This window comes from Magallana gigas, chromosome 8 (genome assembly GCF_963853765.1).
Source record: "Magallana gigas chromosome 8, xbMagGiga1.1, whole genome shotgun sequence".
NCBI lineage: Eukaryota > Metazoa > Mollusca > Bivalvia > Ostreida > Ostreidae > Magallana > Magallana gigas.
Window position 1 is genome coordinate 2,148,881 of NC_088860.1, and position 23,068 is coordinate 2,171,948.

A 23,068-nucleotide genomic window follows, 5' to 3' on the forward strand; every position below is an offset into this window, starting at 1 on the left:
ACACAAACATTGGAAAGAAGTACAATCGAAATCTAAAAAGGCAAAAATTACAATATTTCTTAATTGACACCTTAATCTCATTCCATCGGAAGAAAATTACAAGAACGAAATCGTATTTTTTTCCCAAGATAAATAATTTGAATTTTTATTAGGTAGACATACGCAACGCCTCGCCAGTCCAATTATCATTCATTCTTGTCAAAGTACTTTTTTGTATATCCCCATATACTCTTTATTATTTGCTGGGGTTTTTTTTATATATCTAACGTGCTAGAGGGTGCGATTAAAAAAAAAACTGAGATTTTTTTCATACCGTTCATTAATGAGCATTGTTAAATCCTAAAATATAAATACAATTAAAAACGATCTTATGAAATTGCATTTGATGCAATAACAGTTTTAGGGACAGAGTGTAATTATTAAATGAATGAGATAAAAATGCGGTGTATAATCATTTATTAACATCAGTGATTACGGTGACCGCCTCCCCGGCACAGAGTCCACTTCCTGCAGGAACAACACTGGGGCAGCGAGACCTTGACCAGGCGGAAGCCACAGCGGGGGCAATACACCCACACAAAGGCGTCACGGAATCCGTCGTAAAAACAGGAACTGAAAAAGGGGGCGCCACGGCGCTCAGCGCATCCTCCCCTACAATAGACGTCAAAGTAGTGGAGGTTTTTATTGTCTAAAATGTTACGTAGGTCTTGCAAGCAAATGCTTTAAAGTTAAACAATTAACTTAAAGGTTTAAATGCCAATAAATAATAAGTGACGAAACATTTATCTGTTTGTGTTTGCCCTCTCCCGAATTGTGTTTAAATATTTGGTCGGTGGAAGGAACATTACTTTTTTTCAAAACAAAAATAAAACAGGAAGACAACTGACCTTTAAATCCAAATGCCCAAATTGTGAAAAATATATAGTTACATTATTTTGTCAATCAATCAGGATAAAGCAAATCATTCACTGGTAATCTTGTTTTTCTACTGAATAATTCTAATTCTTTATTAGGCCTATAATCACGAACCACAAGGAAGGAGGAGATTGACCTCTCAAAATACTACAAAACCAGAGGGGTACGAGGTTTTATAAAATTAGTTTTGAGTCGTTAACGAGAACTAGTCATTATTTTTTTCATTTAATAGAAGAACCTCAAATTATATTTTCTAACCGTAAGATCAAAGCACATTTAGGAAAATTATGGAAAAGCAAATCGGGATAATCCGACACTTGAATTAAAGAGTACAGATACATGCATTAAAAAGGAACATTGGAGTGTGAGAAAACTAAAATGCAATTGGTATATTAAACATATGGTTCCAGCCAATTTGAAATTCCTATACGTGTTTTACAAGTGAAAAAAGTTACATAATAATGAAAACTGGTTGAAATCTTTCAAAATAGTTTGTATCAGGGCAAAAGGTTAGATAACGTACCTAGGATTCATACAGGCAGAATAGGTGAGGCACTGTTGGTAGGGCTCCACAACGTAGCACTTCTGCCTGCCCAGGAACACTGTGGTCGCGATGTTTATTTTTGTCGGACACGTCTCATCCAGACCAGCGTAGTTCACATAGCTAAACAGGAAATGGTCAAATATTCAATTTCTGTGTTACACCATTTCGTGGGTACAGTTGTACATAAATATCCTTATCAATTGTTATTGAGCGACTTGAAAATTGATAAGCATCAGTTTTTCCAGTATTTTGCTTCGTTATTTAACAAAAGTGTTATTTTTTTTCGCTTTAGTAAATATTGATCATAAAAATCAACACCACTTACGCTTTAGCACATCTGTAATAGTGTGCCTTCATGGACTCGGAAACTGCCTGATCTTTTTGAAGCGCGTATCTAATTTTACGTCTGATCAGAAAATAAGTATTTTTAAAGATAAATTGACTCTAGAGAACATACAAGTAAATGAGTTATATATATAATAAATTAGGTCATACTTATATAATGTATATTTTTTCAATTATTTTTTCAATTATTTAAAAGTAATCGTGACCTCATTCTTTCTTCTTGGCAGATAGAAGAAACTCCTAAGAAATAGTTCCTTGGAAATCTTTCAAAGCAATTGTATCTCGGGTTGTACATCCCAAATGGCGAATCGGAACTTCCGTAAGTAAATCTACCCTCCACAAAACTAGTGGTCTCAGGCAAATTTTCCTCTTCACTGCCTGATACAGGCGGTTCCGAGCTTCCGTGATAGTTCTTTGACCCATGATGCATGTTCTTCATGTTGTTTTCTTCCTGGCTATTGCTTTGGTCCCCTCTCGGTTTAGTCGGAGGTTTGGGTTTTCTTGAACCTTTCTTCTTATTTTTGCGATAAAATGACTTTGGTCGTTTGCGGCCTCGTTTTGACTCAAATCTGTCCTCTCGTGGTTGATTTTGTTCGTTCGCTTTGTATGAGCCTAAATCAGCCGTATACTGTGATGAGTTTTCCTTTCCTTCGGATATCCCCGGAGTTTCATCGAGGGAAGTGAGGTCAACGTCGGGGGTTCCCAGCAGTTCCCTTTTACGACGCTCTATGACGACATCGTAGCCCGAGTCTGTCGTCTGCTGAGAGTTACTCAGTGTATCCATGGAGATCACGAGCGTGACCACGATGACTAGGACAAAGTGCATGACTCCCGCCTACGTAAAAGACGACCAGATCAGACAGTGGTTGACCTAGCATATAGATGAGGCTTAAACATGAAATGGTTGACCTAGCATATAGATGAGTCTTAAACATGCAATGGTTGACCTAGCATATAGATGACGCTTAAACATGCAATTGGAGTTTATAATTATTATGTTTCAAAGAATTTTTTTACATAAAAGAAGTGTGTTAAGCATCCAACAAAAACCATCTGTATACATGTACCAGCTGCCTGTGATCGATACGCATACTAAAGAAACCTTTGAGACTACAAGGAACAGCAGCCATAATGACCTACTTAGTCTTTGTCTGTGGGACACGAGCTGTTTGTAGAATATAAGACAAAATCTTGTTATTGTGAATGTTGCCAGATGACCTGCACTAACCGATGAGGATATTCTGTAACAATCACGAAAACATTTTTTTCCTTCAACCATGAAGTTATATTTTCAGGAGCAGTGCTAAGCTTAGACCTAAAAAAAATTGTGTGTTTAGGGTAACAGTGATGAAAAAATTAGGTTAGGTAGGCAGGAATTTTTTTAATTTTATCATATTTTTTTTCTGCATGAACCCGAAGAATTTTTGTATGGGTCATAATTTAAACAAATTTTTAATAAAATTTATATAATAATATAAAATTCACAATCTGATAAACACAGACATCTAAAAATGGTAGGATAGGGGCATTTTTGTAGGTTAGGTCGGGTTACCCTAAACACACAACTTTTTTTTTGGCCTTATATATATTTCTGGTCATATATTTTACTTATGGTCATCTTGGTATATAACAGAATAATGGCCGTGGCATCTCTTTGATAACTGTAGTATAATTGTGAATACATTTATCAATTTTATTGCAATATTCAACATAAGTTTATTTACAATATTTATTTATTATATTTTCTTACAACTTCAGATCAATAGTTTTAATAACTGGTTTCAGTTTTTCAAAGGTATACCTATTCCAGTATATTAATGACTCGTCATCAATATTTGACGATGAAAAATTTGTTTAACCATAACATGTACATGTAAAGCCCAAAAAACCCATATCTATAAGATTGAACCTTTTTCTCCGTAATATGAAACAATATATTTCAGCATACTATCTGTATGAAATTGAACGCAAAAATTTAATTTAAAAAAGAGGTATAAAAATGTTTAACCATTACTTACAGAACTGCCAAAGATTATGTGTTTTAAAACTCCAAACAAGGAATGAAATCGAGGATGAATAAACTGAGATTAATATAAACTATTCATGTTGTGAAATCAAGATAGACTCTGAAGTTTAAAGTATATGCTAGTTGTATAATAATTTTTATGTTTGATTGGAGATAGTCAGCGGTGTAATTTGCATTAAGATAATCTCGTGATTTCCACGAAGCTTTCTGATGTTCAGGGTCGTCGTGGGTTTGTCATTTTTAATTTTATGCCCGAAATACCCAATACATTTAGAATTTTAAGCGTTTCTATGGAGTAAGACAATTTTAAAATTTATAAGTTAATGATGTGTGGATATAATGACTAAAAACGAGAAAATGTAATGAACAATACTTAAAATCAATAGATCAATTGGTCGATGTCAGTCCTGACTGGCAAATAAATGGGATTTAAAAAGAACAGTAATATTTAAGATTGTTCACCTAGATCATTATCCTAATCCTTATGTTTAAAAGAACCACGATGATGATTTTATTTAAATACAGTAGTAAAGCAATCGCGATATAAGATCTGTTAGTATTAAATGACAATAAATCTGCTCACATTTGGCGTCTTCATCTTACTGTTGCACATTATCTCCAAGATCGTTTAAAAGCTTGAGATATAGCTGAATCAAAAGTTTTTTTTCGAAGAACGGCTGATCAAGAATTTGACATAGATATTCAGGACTACATCTAAAGAGAGTCCCACCCTGGGAACCGGGGATAGACACCGGTCCTGTCTGTTGTCATGGCTCGGAGAAAGATTTGATTTACTAATAAAAAAAAAAAAAGAACCCGATTTTGATTTGAACATTTTTTATTGCTTTATATATTGCAATGGGATTGGGCACAAGTTATAAAAACTGAATTCGCCCTCTCCCTACATGTTAAACAACAAATACAATATCATTGCAAATACGTCTCAGTTTGTACTTATACAGTAATAAATTACATTAGTACGTAAATACTTGATAAATGGAGTAAGAACGTAAAAGTTATTTAATTACTATTAATGTTACATGTATGCAAGGATAAACGAGATAAATAGATAAAGATAAGCAAACTGTTATCCACAAAAATATTCAGATTTGTGATTATTCAAATCTGCCAGTACCTTAAATTTGAACATTTGAAAACAAGTATTTATTTTCATCCACGCTGAGTGAGTCGTCTCCCCAAAGTAAGAAACGAGAGTCAAAAATATGAATTTTGTCAAATCTAAGAAATTTATTTAAAAAAAACTCTTCCCTAACAGTAGCCGAATCCGATGTGGCACACTTTTAAAGGAAGAGATCAAAATCACATGGCACTGATAGTAACAGAGCAATGAACTTAAAAAAATCTTTTATAAAACGATAAAATCTAGCCTTTGGCACTGATTATTTTAGGGCTCTTTATTAGCTATCAAACAGTTGTCAATCATCGATTCATTAAACTTGTAGACGGTAATCCTACTATAATCCCTGACACAGAACAGAGTAATGACTTACACGTACTGCTATAATCCTTGAACCAGATCAGATCAGAGTAATGACTTACTGTAGACCCAAACAGCCTGCATATGTGTGCACCAAAATCAGTACAATTGTATGTCTTATTAAATTAAACCGTTTTAAATCCAGGGTTTTAAGATTTTCCGAATTTTCAAAAAAGAACAAATTGCGATGGCTTAATTTTCACGCCGCAGAAAAAAAAATTGATTAAGGCATAAGCATTGAAAGTTTTTTGACTAACGATAGTATTCGCGATGGGTTTAATTTCGCGCAAAATGAGAAATCGCGGACATAATGAAATTAAAATCGTCGTGATTTTTCGCCAGTCTACATATTAGTTTAATTTTCAGCAAAAAAACTAAAACTTTAAAAGTAAGCGGGAAAAGGGAAAACTTTAAGATATATGAAGGTTTGATGAAATCGACATTTCAGATATAATGTTTTATTCAATGATATTTACACATAGCCTAGATATGTGTATATGTGTATTCATCTAAGTAACGGCATTAGATAGTTATAACCATCAAAATTTGAAAGAATTAATGAGGTTGTTGACTATCCTTTGTATCATATCTTCGTCTTACAACTGTATTCCTTGTTTCGATTGAAACTTGACAGTTTCTTGCTTAACTGCTGCGCGGTCCGATTTTTTTTTCTATTACAGTCTCGAATAATATTCCATACAAACCAGTTATCCTAGAAAGTTATATACTTTTTCTTATATATACCAGCAGAATCGGTTTCCTTTCAAAGTTGGAAATATTTAAAGTAAATAAAATAATTTCTTTATGGACAAAAAACAACCAATCTGCAGTATGGGAATGTTTAGAAAAGGGAACAGTCCCCCCCCCCCCCCCCCCCCCCCGAATGATATTAGGTTTATTCAACCCGCATGTTATGCATTGATTGTAAACAAATCAAACTTTAGTAAGCAAAATGTACACATGTTTATTTTTGATCTGCCAAAACACTTTAACATTTATTTTAGCGATATCAAAGTCGAAATACAATCAAAGCCGCCTCGACGCAAGGGGGCGAAATAACACGGCATCCTTTTGTGTTATTTGTTTTTAAAACAAGTTTTGTATATTACTGTATTTTTTCATTGAAATATTGCTTATTTGACCGGAAAACTATACTGCCATTTTTTTTAATTATACACATACTTTGCGTAACCATCGTTTAAAAGCATTCACAAAATTTGATACAAAATCGGACCAAGCAGCTTCAACATTTCAATAAAAATTATATTTGTTTCATGAGTTTTGGGTTATTTTTAGAACACCATTAGGATCTTCTTCAAAATGAAAAGATAAGACATTTCAACGATACCCTATACAACAATATTGTTCCACTTAGAGATAGTTCACATTCAAAAGATAAATACAAACAGCGAAGCGATTACCTGTTATACTACAAAATTCATGATGTCTCGATCATAAACACAAAAAAATATACGATGAAGAATTGAAAAAAAAACTGTAGGAGTAAGATAAACTTTATTTTGTTAACACGGAGTTAGACACACACATATAACAGAGAGGGGGATATTTATTTCCTCGGCGAATGCGCTCTTATCACTTTAATCTCCGCACCAGCTAGAAAACAGCCACCTCGCGCACTCGCCACGTCACGTCTGCGTCCAATCATGTGGCTGGTCTGGGTTTTTCTGATTGTCTCTGGCTTTGTCTGGCTGGCCGAGGGGTCATGCTATAACGTCCTCCAACCGCCAAGGAATCTGAACGGTAGGAACCTGTCTCTGTTTGTGTGAAGTCTGTAACACGTGTCCCAATTTCTCCTCCCCTTTTGTTTTTTGATAAATCCAGGATGTGTTGATGATGAAGGTCACGTGACAGGCCTGGGAAAGACGAAGTTTGACTACGACACGTGTTTTAGGTGTACTTGTGTCCGGGGCGCCCTCAACTGCTGTGGGTGAGTAGCTTTAACCTCTATAACCTAAATCTGAACTAATTGCTGCAATACTTTTTTAAGCTGTGACAAAAACCATTTGCTACACAAATAATGTTTATTTTACTTTTTTCAAGGCCAAGCCGACAAGTTTTCAAAACATATATTAAGCTTTGATCTTAAAGAAACTAAAATTAAAACTGAATATGTGTCGATTCTACAAGAGTTCCTTTAAATGTATGATAGATAGAAAGTGAAAATTTATTACTCAGAATACCAGTGTTGTATACTAGTGAAATACACATAGAGTAGTTTTTGTGCGTTGTCTATTTAACAACAAATAGTGTATCTACTTAAGCAATAATGCTTATTTTTCGATGTCGTCTAAAGCACACCAAGCGGTGCATACAAATTGAATACCACTATATGATAATTTGTCTCCTCTTTAATCTTGCTACACCATATTTTGCGAATTAGTAAAGAGACAAATTTTCTCGCATTTAAAACCGGTGGGAGATCGAGTAGTAAGGGGTATAGTCTGGATCTCTTTGGGGTCAATGACGTCACGGTCACGTACCCGCCCATCCCCAAAAAACCGTCTGGGGTCACTATCCCTATCAAGCCGTCTGGGGTCAATGGCGTCACGTCTCATCCGACAAAACCGTCTGGGGTCACTCCTCCCTTAAGAGCTGTCTGAGTCTTCAATCTAAAGAAAGTTAAACTATCATAAAATATGTCAGAATAAAATGACAATGGCTGAATACAAGACTACTGAAAATGACTATTAGAGAGAGAGAAAAATCTTCGAGATTTCTTGAAGAAAGGACACAGAATGAAGCTCTGCCTGCCATTCAGTCAACTGAATGATAACTGAATGGTCTGAAAAGTTGACTGAATTCTGTCACTTTTCAGTTACCTTTCAGTCACATTTCAATTGACTGAATGGCAGAGCTTCATCCTGTGGGGGCAGCTGTCAAAAAACTGATTGAAAGTATATACTAAAACATGACAAAAATCCGTAACTTGCGAATTTTGTAACAAAAAAAAACAATGCTCTAAGAACTTAAATGATACACGAGAAACATTGCCTCGTGATATTGGCTTTGGAGTCTGAAGTGAATCCTCGGAAAAAGTCCAATTTTTGTTTGTGTTCATATGATATTGATGACATACCTCTGGAAGAACACCAGGTGACTTCTTGGAAGTCATTAAAACTACCATGGCTGACCGCGTACCAAAACAAATTATGAGAGACGCTTATAATGCGATGAGTACACTACTGAAAGCTACTTAAAGATCAGACACCACGAGAACCTAAAGAGTATTTAAATCTGCCTGTTCTGAAGTTTTGTACATGAAGTCCTATTTGCAGGGAAAACGTCGCATTGATCAGATCTAATATCCATGGATTGATGATATAATGAGCATATTAACTTAACTGATGAGGTCATCTTTATGACCAGTTACCTTACATAATTGCTTGTTTAAATGAAACCTTTAATGGACCAAGCCTGGTCTAAAATGTACTTTAAAAATTATCAGTGATTGTACTTCAGAGATCAAAAAAAAAATATTTTAGGTCAACAGCTGTAGCATGTCCGATTGCCAGACCGTGTGTGTAGACCACGTGTGAAATGTTCAAATTAGAGTAGATACAATACAATTAAGGCGTTAAATTGATCACAGATGAAAAGAAAATCGACAGGATGTGAATGGTCACTACATATACTAATATATTACACAGAAGTTTTTATATGAAAGGAAAATCAGGTCATGTGAATTATATCCTTATGCAATCTTTGTTAAATTCTGGGGTTTATTATATACCTGAAACACCACTGATAGATAACGTAATTTACGATAATGTCCTAGACACCTACCTTTTTATAAGTTTTTTTATTAGTTTTTTTATTAAGTTTTTATAAGTTTACCTAAACTTATAAGGTTGATAAACTGCTGATAGTTCCAAACAAAGGTCGATCCCACATTGACCACTATGGAGTGATTTTCAAAAAAAAAAAATTAAAAAATTGATGTATTTCATGTCTAATTTACATGATACAATGATTGGACAGATGAATTTGTAAAAAAAATAATATTAATTATAAATTTATATTTGGTTTCCTTCTTTTTGTCTCTTCTTTTTTTCTTTTATGTATCATTTTCAATACATTCAAAATAACAATATTTTTTTATTTAAAGTTTTCATTTATAAACCTTCTGTGTCAATTATCAAACTTTTACGATCATAAAGAATTCAAAATATTACGCATCAAGCTAAACAAACAAAACTTGTAGTTCAAGGATGCAATAAATAAATTTCTTTATTTAATGAAGCAGAACAGTCTTATCGGGTTAGTAAATGTGTTCCGGATATACTTTATGCGCAGCTGTGAAAAACGGTCGCGGCAGTTTCAAAAGTACAAAAAAGACCGCTACAGTTTTGAACAAGATCATGCATCAATGATTAAAAATCACGTGAGAAGAAAAACCACTTTTCCTATTCCCACACATCTAAACATACTTTGAGTTTTAAAAAAAATGTTCTAATTACATGTAGTATTTCTAATCCACCCACTGATGATTAATGGAGAGAGTTAAATGTAAAATTAATCATTGACTGCAGAAATCCAGTTAATTAAAGCAGCAAGGATGGCAGAATCATTCTACAATTCTCGGTAAGTGTTATATTACAAAAATATATATCATAATTCGAATCTAGAAGTAAACTTTAAGGGCAGAATCCATGTTTTACGAAAGAACGTACGAGTGAACAAAGATTTAGAAACCTGCAGACTAAATGAGTTTTATTTTTGTAAGATTATACAAACCTTATGTTACATAACTTAATATCTTGTTATGTAATAACATCAAAAACACAATTCCATCAGTGTAAAGAAAACTGAATGAAAAAGAATTGCAAAAGAAATTTTCGGTCTGGGTCTTAAGTTTCTCTAAAAAACATGGACCAAAAATATTAAGGTTAGTATATGTCTTAAAGGTTATCTTTCATTGACTTTTGATTTTCCAGCGATCAGCAACGTACATCTTCACCCTCCCGAAATCTTGAAGATTTCGAGGAGGAATGGCTTCAGATAGGGCGTGACTTTTCAGTATTATTTGATTCAGGGTAAGTTTGTCTTCTTAAAATTAGTCGCTTGTTAAAAAGTCAGCTTTTTCATCAACACAAATAGAAGAGACATTTTTCAAAGGATAATCGCTTACCAAGATTGATGATAATTACAGATTCATTGTTTGTTATGTACACTCTTTAATTTTCTTTACTAAAAAAGGTATTTATAAAACATTTTATTTAACTAGAAATTTTCCTGTTGACCCGGACCTAATTCAATCTATCGATGGGTCGAAAAGGAGAAAATTAGGCGAGGCGAAAGACTCGTTTATTATTTCAAGGAGGTAATCTTTTCTAACATTTCAGAAAATCCCCCTCTCTCTCTCTCTTTCCCCCTCTCTCTCTCTCTCTCTCTCTTTCTCTCTCTCTCTCTCTCTCTCTCTCGTCAATTAACTTTTTTTATAATTAAAAACTTGGTTTGGTTTAGACTTCTTTTATTATTGTATTTTAAAATAATTTTAATATAAAATACAGAGGTTTATAGGATGTATAGTTATTAATTGAAACTAAACTTGCTGTTTTTAAAAATCTGTAGGAAAATGGCAAGACAATCTGAAGGTTTTTTCTCAGCAGAGGAGTAAAGAAGACCTAAGTGGGCTTAATCAGTGAAGTAAACATTATGGTTTAATTAATACTCACTCCAGTTAAAATTCTAAAAATACCTAAATATAAATCTCTGCTAAAAGCAAAAGTAATGGGCTTAATATTTGGTGAAAGATTAAATCGAAGTTAGTATCTTTATTACTTTTTTTTCATTCTATTGTTTACAGACAGGAAAGCCCTAACAAGTACAAGGCGCTTGAAAGGCGTGCACGATCAACATGTACCCTGGTGGCGTCAAAATACAGCCCAGCGTCACCGGGATACAGCCCAGCTTTAACAGGATACAGCCAAGCTTCACCAGGAAAGAGCCCAGCTTCACCAGGATACAGCCCAGCTTCTCTGGGATATAGCCCAGCGTCACCAGGATATAGCCCAGCGTCACCAGGATGTAGCCCATCTTCACCAGGATATAGCCTAGCTTCACCGTGATATAGCCCAGCGTCAACAGGATATAGCCCATCTTCACCAGGATATAGCCAAGCTTCACCAGGATATAGCCCAGCTTCACCAGGATATAGCCCAGCTATACCAGGATATAGCCAAGCTTCACCAAGATGTAGCCCAGCGTCACCAGGATTTAGCCAAGCTTAACCATGATATAGCCCAGCTTCACCAGGATACAGCCAAGCTTCACCAGGATATAGCCAAGCTTCACCAGGATATAGCCAAGCTTCACCAGGATACAGCCCAGCATTACCGGGATGTAGCCTGGCATTGCCTGTACTGTTTCTTCCGGCACCCGACTGTGATTTACTTTCATTTGCACCAACAGCATCATCGACGTCTGAAAGCGTCCAACACCCTTTGAAAAAGGAGCTGGGGCGCTTATAGATTTGGTAACTTCCGTATTCATTGATCTTTTACAGACGTCAATGTTGGTAAATTACTTTTCTGACAACATATAAACTGGAAGTTAAGTCAATTCCCATGCGCGGTATATTTGATACCGAAAACTTTTCATTTTTCTGAGGGCGTCACAATATTCTTTAATATTTGGGGTAGTATCTTGAGGGCGCATTTGGACTGGTAATTTTTGTAAATAAATGTATTTAACTGATATATGTCTTTTTTGGCGAAAATAAATTTTTGTATATTCAACGTGTATATAATGTGTTCAGATTTAAGCCTTATATGATCGTGTACATTTTAATTATTGATAATGAATTAAAATTTTGATCAAGCAGTTTTAAAAAATGTTCTTACTTTTGGTGTCTACAAGGTGGTGTGTTCCTATGAATGCTGAGATTAGGCTAAGAAAATTTAAGAAAACCTGAACTTTATATAGTCTTGGACATATATCAGGTGTGTCTTGAACAACCACTTAGTTGCCAACATAGATAACTAGGAAAGTTTTTAGATGTCTCAATTTTTTTTGAGAAGTACAATTAACCATTTCTCCTTAAACGAAAGTGCAAGGTGCCCCAAAACTTTTCTAATAGAAAAGTGGTTATGACTTAAAAATGGCTTATCACTATGGGACTTCAAACTATAGCTTGACCATTCAACTTATAACTCCAGATGGTCTGATGGGGTGAGTGACCCTAGATGGGTGACCCCAGACGGTTCTGCGGGATGGTTCGTGACGTCATTGACGGCTTGATAGGAAAAGTGACCCCAGACGGGTTTTTTGGATGGGCAGTGAAGTCGTTGGCCCCAAAAAGACCCAGACTATACTCCTTACTACTATCGGTTTGTCTAGTGTGAGACAACAGTGTGAAATTTTTGTGATCGGCTTCGGCCAATTTAAGTTGTGTCCATACGAGTCATCCGTGTTCTGCCACAGGCTTGTTTCCATGTCCTCAAAGTGAAAACGCACAGCAGTTTTATGTTTTTATTAGGCCAACGTAGCACATATGATAACTGAAATTTATAACAATAAACATTCTTTGTACCTAAAATAAATTAGAAAAAAATTAGCAGTTTACACTTTTATTCACACTTCCTTATCACAATCCTGAATTATGTTTTAGATTGATAATCAGAAAATAATATTACTAATATATAGCAAAACATATAAGAAGAACATTCATCGCAGGTTTGCGACACGAAAATACGATGAAGCGAGACAGACGCTGTTGGGAGGATCGTCGATGGATGTACGTCCCAGACGCACGGGAAATAATGTCTAACTGAGACCGGTTGTAATCACCACTGTATAAATTTAGAACCAAAACTGACCGGCACCGTACATTTTGGTGGCGTCACAATCCGGCAAATTTTTACTATATGCGCACGGATTCCGTCTTGTGTTACTTTATTCACTATGTAATGACAACCTAAATAAATATTTTATTACACGTAGATTACTAAAAACGATACTCTTATCCATTTGCCTTGAAAGTAAATCATTTGTACAGTTACAAGCATAATGATTCATATCAAGTTTGTTTTTCTTGACATATGCGTAAGAATACTACATTGTGTAATCGGAAGTATAATTCGTCTACTATATAAAAGTAAGATTATTCATGCCTTGATATTTGTAAATTAACAAAACGGTGCTATATCTTATTACATTAACAGAGATGACCAATAATATTCAATGCCGTTCATTCCTTTATAGGGAATACTTGTTTTGTCGAACGCCGTGTATTATTACGCCGCTTTAAAACGTCAACAAATGTTGTCTGCTGTAGGGAATCCATTGAGTAATTCTTTTGCTAAATCATTTTTTTTAAACTGTCCTATGCTCTCATTTTGACTTGCACTCTTTTGAACGTCAGAACAAAAAGTTCTCACACATTGTTTTTTAATGTAACATAATGCGTGAAAAATAATCATTCATTATATACTTGTGTGGGATATTGACATTCCACCTAGGCAAAGCCCTTTCCTAGACCATATATCTTGTTCGTTCCGTGAAATTTCATTACCCCACACTCGTAATAATAAATGATTCTATTAATCTCAGCATCAAACCGTTTGTAAATATAAACTATCATGCTTAGCAAGAAAAATATTATTTTACACGTATTTCTTTTCTTAAAGATTCGGCTACAGAGCTGGAATCATGAACCTACCGGGATGTAGAATGAAAAAACTGCCTCGTTGTGAGTTCACTTTTGTGAGTGTCCTGGACGGGGTATCACAATGCGGCCCATTACACCGGAACTAACCTGGACGCATGCCTGAATAAAACGTGTGTAACATTTTGTCTGGACAGTGTCAAATCTGCTCAAATTGTGAAGACAGGAGGACTCTTGTTTACAACAGGACAGCGAGGTTCGTGGATGTATGGCTTGTCACGACAGATCGGATCCCGAATGATTCCGAGTTTTTACATTCGGAATATTAATCATATTCAATCACATTTATCATCCCTAAACTGTTATGTAAAGAAATAAAACAGACACGTTTATAAATCAACGTTTTTCTTATCCTGATTAATACAAAGAGGGTGGTGTTTCATTTTTATTTGTTAAAAAAACGAAAGAATAATGAGCGAATATGCATTATGTACATATATTTTTGTCCAAAAAAATACAAAAATATTGCATAGCCAACCGATATTTAGACGTCGTGTGAAGAGTTTCTGTAATTAAATTGCAATTTCAGAGAGGAACATTATTTTTGTTTCTTATCCTTTTTTGTCAATAGTTGCATTTATTCAGATTTATTTTGGTTTTATATTCTGTAGATTCTTAGTTAAACACGGGAACTTAATATCCTCGTAAAATCGCTAGAAGCAACCCTCGCGGATTTTAAAATCTCGGTTTTATTTTTCACACAGTTTTGAACTATAAGATATTATTAATAACAAAAAATTGGTGCTCGTGATTTTATATTCTCGCGATTTGATACAAAACAGCGGAATCAAGTACTCGGGTAAAATAAGGAAATTTACAGTATGTGATACGACAAACATCACACTTTTTTTTTTATCTAGGTCCTGGTATGAGCCCTTGGCTTTGGCCGATACCGTCAGTGACGAGTCATTACAACACACCGCTCTATAATGTACTAGTAGACAGGCCAGTAAAACAAGGTTTAAGCTCCTACTCTCAGCCAAGTACTGATATTTTAGTTTCTTGGGTAAACGTAAAACATACCCTGCAATCTTTTCTTGTCATAAGATTGATAAGTACATTGCTAAACCTGATAAAATGAATCTTCTCCAATTACATAGATCATCAAACTATTCTTATTACAGATAAAAGTAAAGTGCGAGTATACGACTGCCATCATACATCAGTTTGCTGACATCTGTATATAAATAGTGCCTGTTTTGGAGGGCAACAGATGAATTCGACACCCCCCCCCCGAGAAAACCATTGTCAACCGACACAAAGCGAAGGTCGACAATGGTTTCCGAGGGATGGCAATTTCAACTGTTGCCCTCCTAAACAGGCACTTTTTTTTTTATGATACTGAATGTCTTTATTTTAAAGAAAACTTGACTGCTCTGATTTTGTTAAAATAATTGATCAACAAATAAACTTAAATTAGACTTACGCGCATTACTTAAGCGCATGTAACAATTCAATGATCCGTTATGTTACCAGTTGCCAAGTGTGTTGCTAACGCTGAGGTTAATAGAGCGAACTATAATCTGCATCTAATAAAATCAGATTTATACAGTATACTAATTACAGCATTTGTGGTTCAAATTTCCTGAAGAATAAATGTCTGGTTAACGTCGCAAATAAAGCATTTTTAAATTGTTTTAACTTGTTAGCGTTTAACGTGTTGTTGGAACTGTCATAAAGATATTATATGAGCTATATATGAAATCTGCGAGGGCTGCTGTGATTTACGCAGTTATTAATTCCTGGCATTTAATAAGGAATAAAGAGTACTGTGTAATCAATAGAAGTCATGGTGGCTCAGCTTTCGTGGTTTTGCTTGGTAACCCTTTCATACAAATTTACATCCTCGACGAAAACAAATTTAGAATTCAAAGAGTAATTTCTCCTTAATATGAAGTAATATGTCCACGCCAGTTATTTTTTTTTCACTGACATTAAAATTGAAAGTGGGGGAGTCATGGTAGCGAGATCTCTAAAACATCGTTGAGAATTTGTTGAGATTGGTGGACGCATTGTACAATTCTAAGACTGCGCAATAGAGAGCGGCCTTAGGCGGAACACAACTTGTATTGATCATAAGGAAACATAGATCAGGGTTCAAATTAGGCAAAGAATTTAGGAGACTTTCTAATTTGTTTTTGAGATAAAAGATTGTCATTAATGAGGTCTGGAAACTGGCCGCTTGTATGTGTAAACAAACATAAATATTTTACTCAAAAGGTTTAGAAAAGTATTTTAAACATATTAAAATAGTCTATATATAGACTCAGAACGTACGGATCCTAACATTTAAACTTTGGTTTAAAATATGGTGCATGTTGTCCACGCTAGAACTCGCACATCTCATTGTTACTATTAAACAACCAAATATGTTGTCCATACTACAACTCACACATATCAATGTAACTTATAAACAACCGAGACAACCAAATGTTCATGCTATTAGCAATATCCTATTTTCTTTAAAATTACCCTGTTGTGAATCATAGGCATACCCATCTAATTTTGTAGATGACGAATTTTAAGTCTATAAGTCTATATAATTATACGTTTACCCTCTAAACCATAAAATCAACATAGAGGGTAAACGTATATAGACTTATTATTTGTCACTTACAAAACAAGATGGAGAGCGCCAAATTTCGATAATGTAAAACAATAAAATAATATATTTTGACTACCCCCTTTCCTTTAAATACCAAGTGAAAATGTTTGAAACCATCAACAAATCAGATTTTTTTAAAAAGTTTACATTTATGATTATTGCTTATCAAAATTGATGACGATTTGGCACTTAATGCACTTCCCCAATCACAAGGCTTAATATGACAATACCTTAAAGTATCACCAGATCGTTTCAATGATTACTATATATAAAAACACTTAGGCTATGGTAGAATGTAAAAACAATATACAACAATTGGCTGAGCCATTTAAGCTGAGGATTTTGGATAAAATAAACCATGACAAAACAATGTCTGGTGTAGTTTTGTTTTTAATTTTCTGCGTTTTCTGTCCTGGGAGTTTTTATCTTCCAGAAATTTTTACAGGAATCTGTTCGTAAGTATTTTTGTTAACTATGTGAACTCTTTTAACATGTTTTTATATATTACCAAATCATTGTCCGCAACAATAAACCAAACTGCTATGAATACCTGGTCTTACCAGGTACACAGGTAATGTATCACTGATACTGCTATCCATGTGATTTCCCAAAAAATATTAATTTTTGTCCTCCGATAATTTTCGTATAATTTCATTGTTAAGTTCTCCAACCTGATAAAGAGAGTCTGTAATCGCTGTACATTTATAAGTATACCATTTAATTATGTCAAATGTTTGTATATGTATTCTCTAAGATCATTTATTGGGTCAAATTAAATGGTTGGATCTATCTATGGCTTCGTCTTTTATGTCATTTGCTCGCAAATATAAATTCTTAATTCCAGAAACTCTCCTTAAATCTTGAGAATGAATAATGTAATAATTTCAAAATGTTGCTCAATGTAATACTAAAATACACGGGTATATAAATGACTCGATGTGTCACATTTGGAAAAATACTATATGTTCGAGTTCTCTTTGTGATTTTAGTCTTTAACATGTAATTCTTGTTTCAAATTGATTGTATAATGTTTTTGATTTTGATTTAAATTCAATTGACAATGATACGAGCAAGTTCCTTAAGATTTCGTCGGGAACTGTTAATGACATTTACAAGTTTAGCTTTTTTTAAAAAGCTTACCGTCTTTAGAACAAACCCTAAACAGCAATTAGTTATCAAAGACAGTTTAATTCTTTTTATATAAATGTCACCTTCCTCTACATAGCATGGCGAGTGAAACATTTTATGTCATGTTTCGTTTAAGCCTTCGTGTCTAAAATTGAGAACTGCGTACCCGAGCTTGTAAGTTGTGATCGACTATAGGGTAAAAGAGATCTTAGGTAGGATCGTAGACTGATTATTTTTATAAAATCAAAGTTATCCCACTGCATTTATCTATCTTAGGTGCAAATAACTTTACCGATATTAGACATACCGCATCAATTTTTTTTATTTTGTATAAATATTTGAATAAACAATGCTAAAAGAAAAACAAATAATTTCAATAGATATTATAGAATATTACTTTCAACTAGTTGGACCTGAAAACCAAAAGGCTGAATTTCATTCATAGCAATTTTGTATTGCTTTTTCGTTTTCTCACTTTTAAGGTGGCTCTATACACCCACAGTTTATTCAAATTTTCAATAGAAGACGACAAAACATATACTTATCAAATATTAAAATGACGATAGGGATACTATAGGTATTTTTAAAGAATTTTTTAATGTTTTTTCGTGTTTTTGTAAAATATTTTTTAAAAAGACAGCTATCAACAAATTGAGAGAAATTATTGTGTCATATGATGGATATTTCCTTCGGACACATAAAAAAAAAATATAACACTTCTTAACATTCAAAAATGTTATTATTGCAATTTTTTTTAGTATTTCCCCAAAACAAATTTTTTCATATTTTCTTACTCTGATGACAAATCATCTGAAAAAGTTGCTTGATGGTATAAGAAAATGTATTTTAATAAATGTGAAATAAAAAATTGAATGAAAATAATTGCAAATAAACACAAAAAATATTTAAAATTTTATTTGGTATGAAAGTTCCTCATGTAAGGGTTATCGTTCCTAAGTCCCAAGGCCCAAACACCTTGGGGACTTTTCATTTCTGAGTTGAAGAAAATTTCCTAAATATAATGTTGGAATGATAAATACATGCATATTTCATTATAGACTTTGCCCTGTATAAGTGAATATATTCGCTTTAGTGCAAAACTAAGTCAAATAAATAAAGAGGAACATTGACTAGGCTAATAGAATTTATGTATCCCAACCTGAGAGAAATTCAAAGCAACCCTCTCATCCCCGTTAGGTGTCGATATTAATGTGCATTAAAGTATATTATAATTGAAATATTTTCACCTGTTTAGAATTTTCTTTCACGGTATTCAACCAAAAAATACGTTTTAGAAATTTTTGGAAAGTTAAAAAATTTATTGTTCTCAACGGGAATCGAACTCATGACCTACTGGTTTGTAGTGAACCCACTAACCCACTGCGCTACGGTGTAACATATCGATGATGCTAAAGAAACTCTTTAAAAATTTATACTTGATTTTATTGTTTATTTCGATAAATAATACCACACAACGTGAAGGTGTCACATACCACATTACTTGTAAGTAATGAATTTTCCAATTATCAAATTAAATCTATCCATTTAACACATTTGTCAAAATAGCGGTTCCCATACAATTCACCTCAGTTTAAATCAGCCAGTACCGGAAATGCATGTTTCCAGATTTACTTTTTTGCGTACTGCGTCATCAAAAAGTGGTGTATAGAGCCACCTTAAAGATTTGAAATCTACGAAATTTGTTAAGTCGTACATGAAAAAGATCATCAGAAAATTATCTCCCTTGCGCCGAACAGTATTTCAACCAATGAAATAAATGTAAATTTTTAAAATCATGTATTTTCTACCAATCACAAAGGAAAGGAAGTGGACAACCCGGAGACTGTAAATTATTTCAACTCTTTATACCGTCTTCCAAGGAAGACGGTAATAAGAGAGGACTATACATGATTTGGGCCAAAAACGGCCCCCTAAAATGAACATCATCATCATTTGTGTAATTCTTTGTTTTCTTTGCACATAGATATATGTGATGTATATACATTATGTTCATTTTGATTCAAGTGCCCACAATTTAGAAATATGATATCATAAAGACAACATTTTCCCGCCATTTTTGCATTTTAAGCATAAAACAGCTTGTTTCCAAGCAGTTTTTCTTTCAGAAAACATAGAGCGCATGCTTGAACAAACAAAATATTTTAATCAGAGATGTAACTAGCCAAGACTAATAACTGACAAAAAAAATTTCTTTGTTCAAGCATGCGCTTTATATTTTCCATTCGTAAAAAGACAAAAAATATGTCAATTTTCGACTGATTTTAATTGAGTTATAGAAATAGCGTCACTTCTGACGTCATGTACTGCAAACGAGTACAAATAAATAGTGAAAAATAAATTTTATATAAACTCTTCTAAAAAAAAAAACAACATTTTATTGTTCCCGAAACACTTAAAAAAATGACGAATAATGGGGGCCAAATTCTATTCATATCAAATATAGTTCTTTGCAATATCCTATTGACTGACAACGTAAATATACCGGCTTTTCTTGCCTCTTTTATGGATATTATTTTAGGATTTGAATCAATTTTCAGAAAAACCAATTCTACCATCAAATGTTGTAATAATTTCGAGTTAAATGAAAAAAGAACCGGATGTGTCGGTAAGTGACATGCATTTCTTGACTAATTCAATATTTTAAACGTCGCCTAGTTTAATGTTTACTTACCAATTTTTTTTTATTGACCTTTATTGTGATTTAGAGTTTATGAATTAATTGGTATGTGCAGAAGTCTCCCTAAATCTTAAGAGGGATTGATTCATGTGACTATCAGCTTAATCTATTTGACCTGACTATTCAACTTTTAAAGCTAATTAAAGATACATGGATTTTTTCCTTTACTAAATAATTGTATATGGGTATAAATCTCGTGTCTAAAAATTTAAGGTAGTTCTGATGTCATTTGGTAATATGTTGACCAGCTAGCTTCCTTATAATAAAATGGCTATTGTTCTGTTTAATAATCCCGATTCTTTGCAGAGTGTGACCCTGGGTACTTCGGAGACTGTAATACGCCGTGTCCTCCGGGCCGGTATGGCCAACTCTGTGAAACAGAATGTCGGTGTCAGGTCCAACAGGAATGTCATCACGTGACAGGCTGTGTGGATGGTAAGAGTAAGCGGTTGTCTACCCAAGATATACTCGTATAACATTGGTTGGAGTATTTTGCGCTTTTTTATAATCCGCTTCGCGGATTATAAAGCGTAAACTGCCCCAACCCAGGTTATACTCGTATAACTTGGGTAGACATTGAGTTCATTTCCTGAGGAAATTAATCTCGTTATTTCTTAAATTGGATATATATTCCAGTTATCTTGTTTATTTCATGAAGTTACGTATGATGAATTTTAATATTAATTTATCAATATGGACCTCACTGAGATGTAACAGAGACAGTTTTTGCCTCTGTTACATTTGGCGCCCACGTTGGGACTCAGCTGGAATGACGCATCCCCTAATGGAGCCTCACAATAGTGAAAACCCCACAAGGAGCCTCACCGGAAGTATTCTACCGGAAGCGGCCCGTAAAGGAAAACAATAACAACAACACGTGAAATAAAAACAAATCCAGGGGATCCATGTGTGAGTCTATATATGTGATGAATATTTTATATGTTTAAATTACTTTTACGGCTACTATTGTGCGACAATTCCTGCCAGTTAGAACAAAACAGGCGTTGAAATTCGTGTACTATCCTGAGTAATCCACAGGGACATTCCAGTTCGAATTTGCTTTGTCTGTCATTAACTTGTGTCTTGGTGAGCGACGAAAACTTTGGTTGGAGTCAATTAGATTTGAACATTTACAATTATATTGGTCTGTTTATTAACACCTTTTGTGTGAGTGTATATTCACTATTTATTTACTCACAAATATCTCTGGAATTGACTTAGAATTTTGTTTACAATTTTGAACAGCTGCAGCTGATTGAAGGGTTCCATGTTTACAAATTCAGTTTGAAAATATTTTGGTACTACATCGATTTTTCCGAAGCAGTTGCTCAACAAATAACAATTGTAAGGATATTTTTTTTAAGCAGTCAGTTATACCCCAGTTTAAATTTTTGCTACTGTTCATTAAATTTTTCTTAAATTTAAAAAAAAAATTAATTTAGAGTGAGTCTAAGTGAGCAAGAATTGTCTAACATACTCAACCTCACAGTGACCTACTGAATGACATTGACCTAGTTATTGTGGTTCAGTGTTTTGATTTTTTGGAAGTGTAGTATTCCAGTAACTATAGTGTTGGTTATATTGGTTTAATCAATTATAGTGTAGTGTTCAGAGTTTGTCAAAGGCAGGTATCAGTCAGTGGAGTATTTGAAATATTCATTGAAGTTTTTCACTTGGTTATTTCAGCAGTTATTTAGAATTTATTAAGGTTTACATTAGTATAATACTTTAGTTAAATTACTTAGATTTAATTAGTTGGATATCCATACACCGCGAACCGCAATCCGTGAAATAGAAAACCGACTATTAGATAATTTGTGCACAACGTATGACGGGTTTTTCGTGCGTTTTCTTTTACTTCCTGCTTGCATCAAACAACATGGCGCAAACACCAGAACAATATCAGAAATTGATTGACACTTTGGAAACTTTGGAGGTTGTACCAAAGGCTGATAACATACTAGAATTTGAGGCATGGATGAAAAGTTATCTAGAGTCAAAGGGAGAAAAAGTAATTAAAACAGAACCAGAGGAAAAAGGACCTACAGAAACTGAAAAATCAAGGAAATATATCATTCAACCTCCAAGGTTCAGTATATTTACCGGAAATGACAAAAAGGGGTCCGAAACAACATTTGATCTATGGCTGTATGAAGTGCAATGTGCTATGCAAGACAAAACTCATTCAGAAGAAGACATCACACAGGCAGTGAGACGTTCACTTCGAGGAGAGGCTGGAAGAGTAATAATGAATTTAGGACCAGATGCGAACTTGAAAAAGATTTTATCAAAACTTACCAGTGTATATGGGGATATACAAGAAAGAGAATCAAGTCTCCAAGAATTTTATGGAACTAAGCAGGGCAAAGATGAAGATGTATCAACTTGGAGTTGCAGATTAGAGAACATTATGCAAAAGGCAATTAAGATTGGTGCTGTTAATCCTGCAATGGCTGATGGAATGCTGCATGACATGCTATACAAGGGATTGAAACCTGAAATCAAAGCCATCTCTCATTACGAAAAAGAAAGATACAAAGGTTTCGACGATTTGAGAATTGCACTAAGGAAAATAGAAAAGGAGAAGGAAATAGAAATAAATGGGAGCAAGACAGCTCAAGTC

At 34.0% G+C, this 23,068-nt stretch overlaps 1 protein-coding gene across 1 annotated transcript; it reads right to left on the reverse strand.

Moving 5' to 3' along the window:
- Nucleotides 1-445: 445 nt before the first annotated feature.
- LOC105333739 (uncharacterized) lies at nucleotides 446-2,630 on the reverse strand. The gene is made up of 4 exons (XM_020069524.3): nucleotides 2,011-2,630; nucleotides 1,785-1,865; nucleotides 1,439-1,579; nucleotides 446-651 (listed from the first exon to the last, which is right to left on the reverse strand). Exons 1-4 carry the CDS (start codon nucleotides 2,628-2,630, stop codon nucleotides 465-467), a joined length of 1,029 nt encoding a protein of 342 aa, XP_019925083.3. The 3' UTR covers nucleotides 446-464.
- Nucleotides 2,631-23,068: the final 20,438 nt, after the last annotated feature.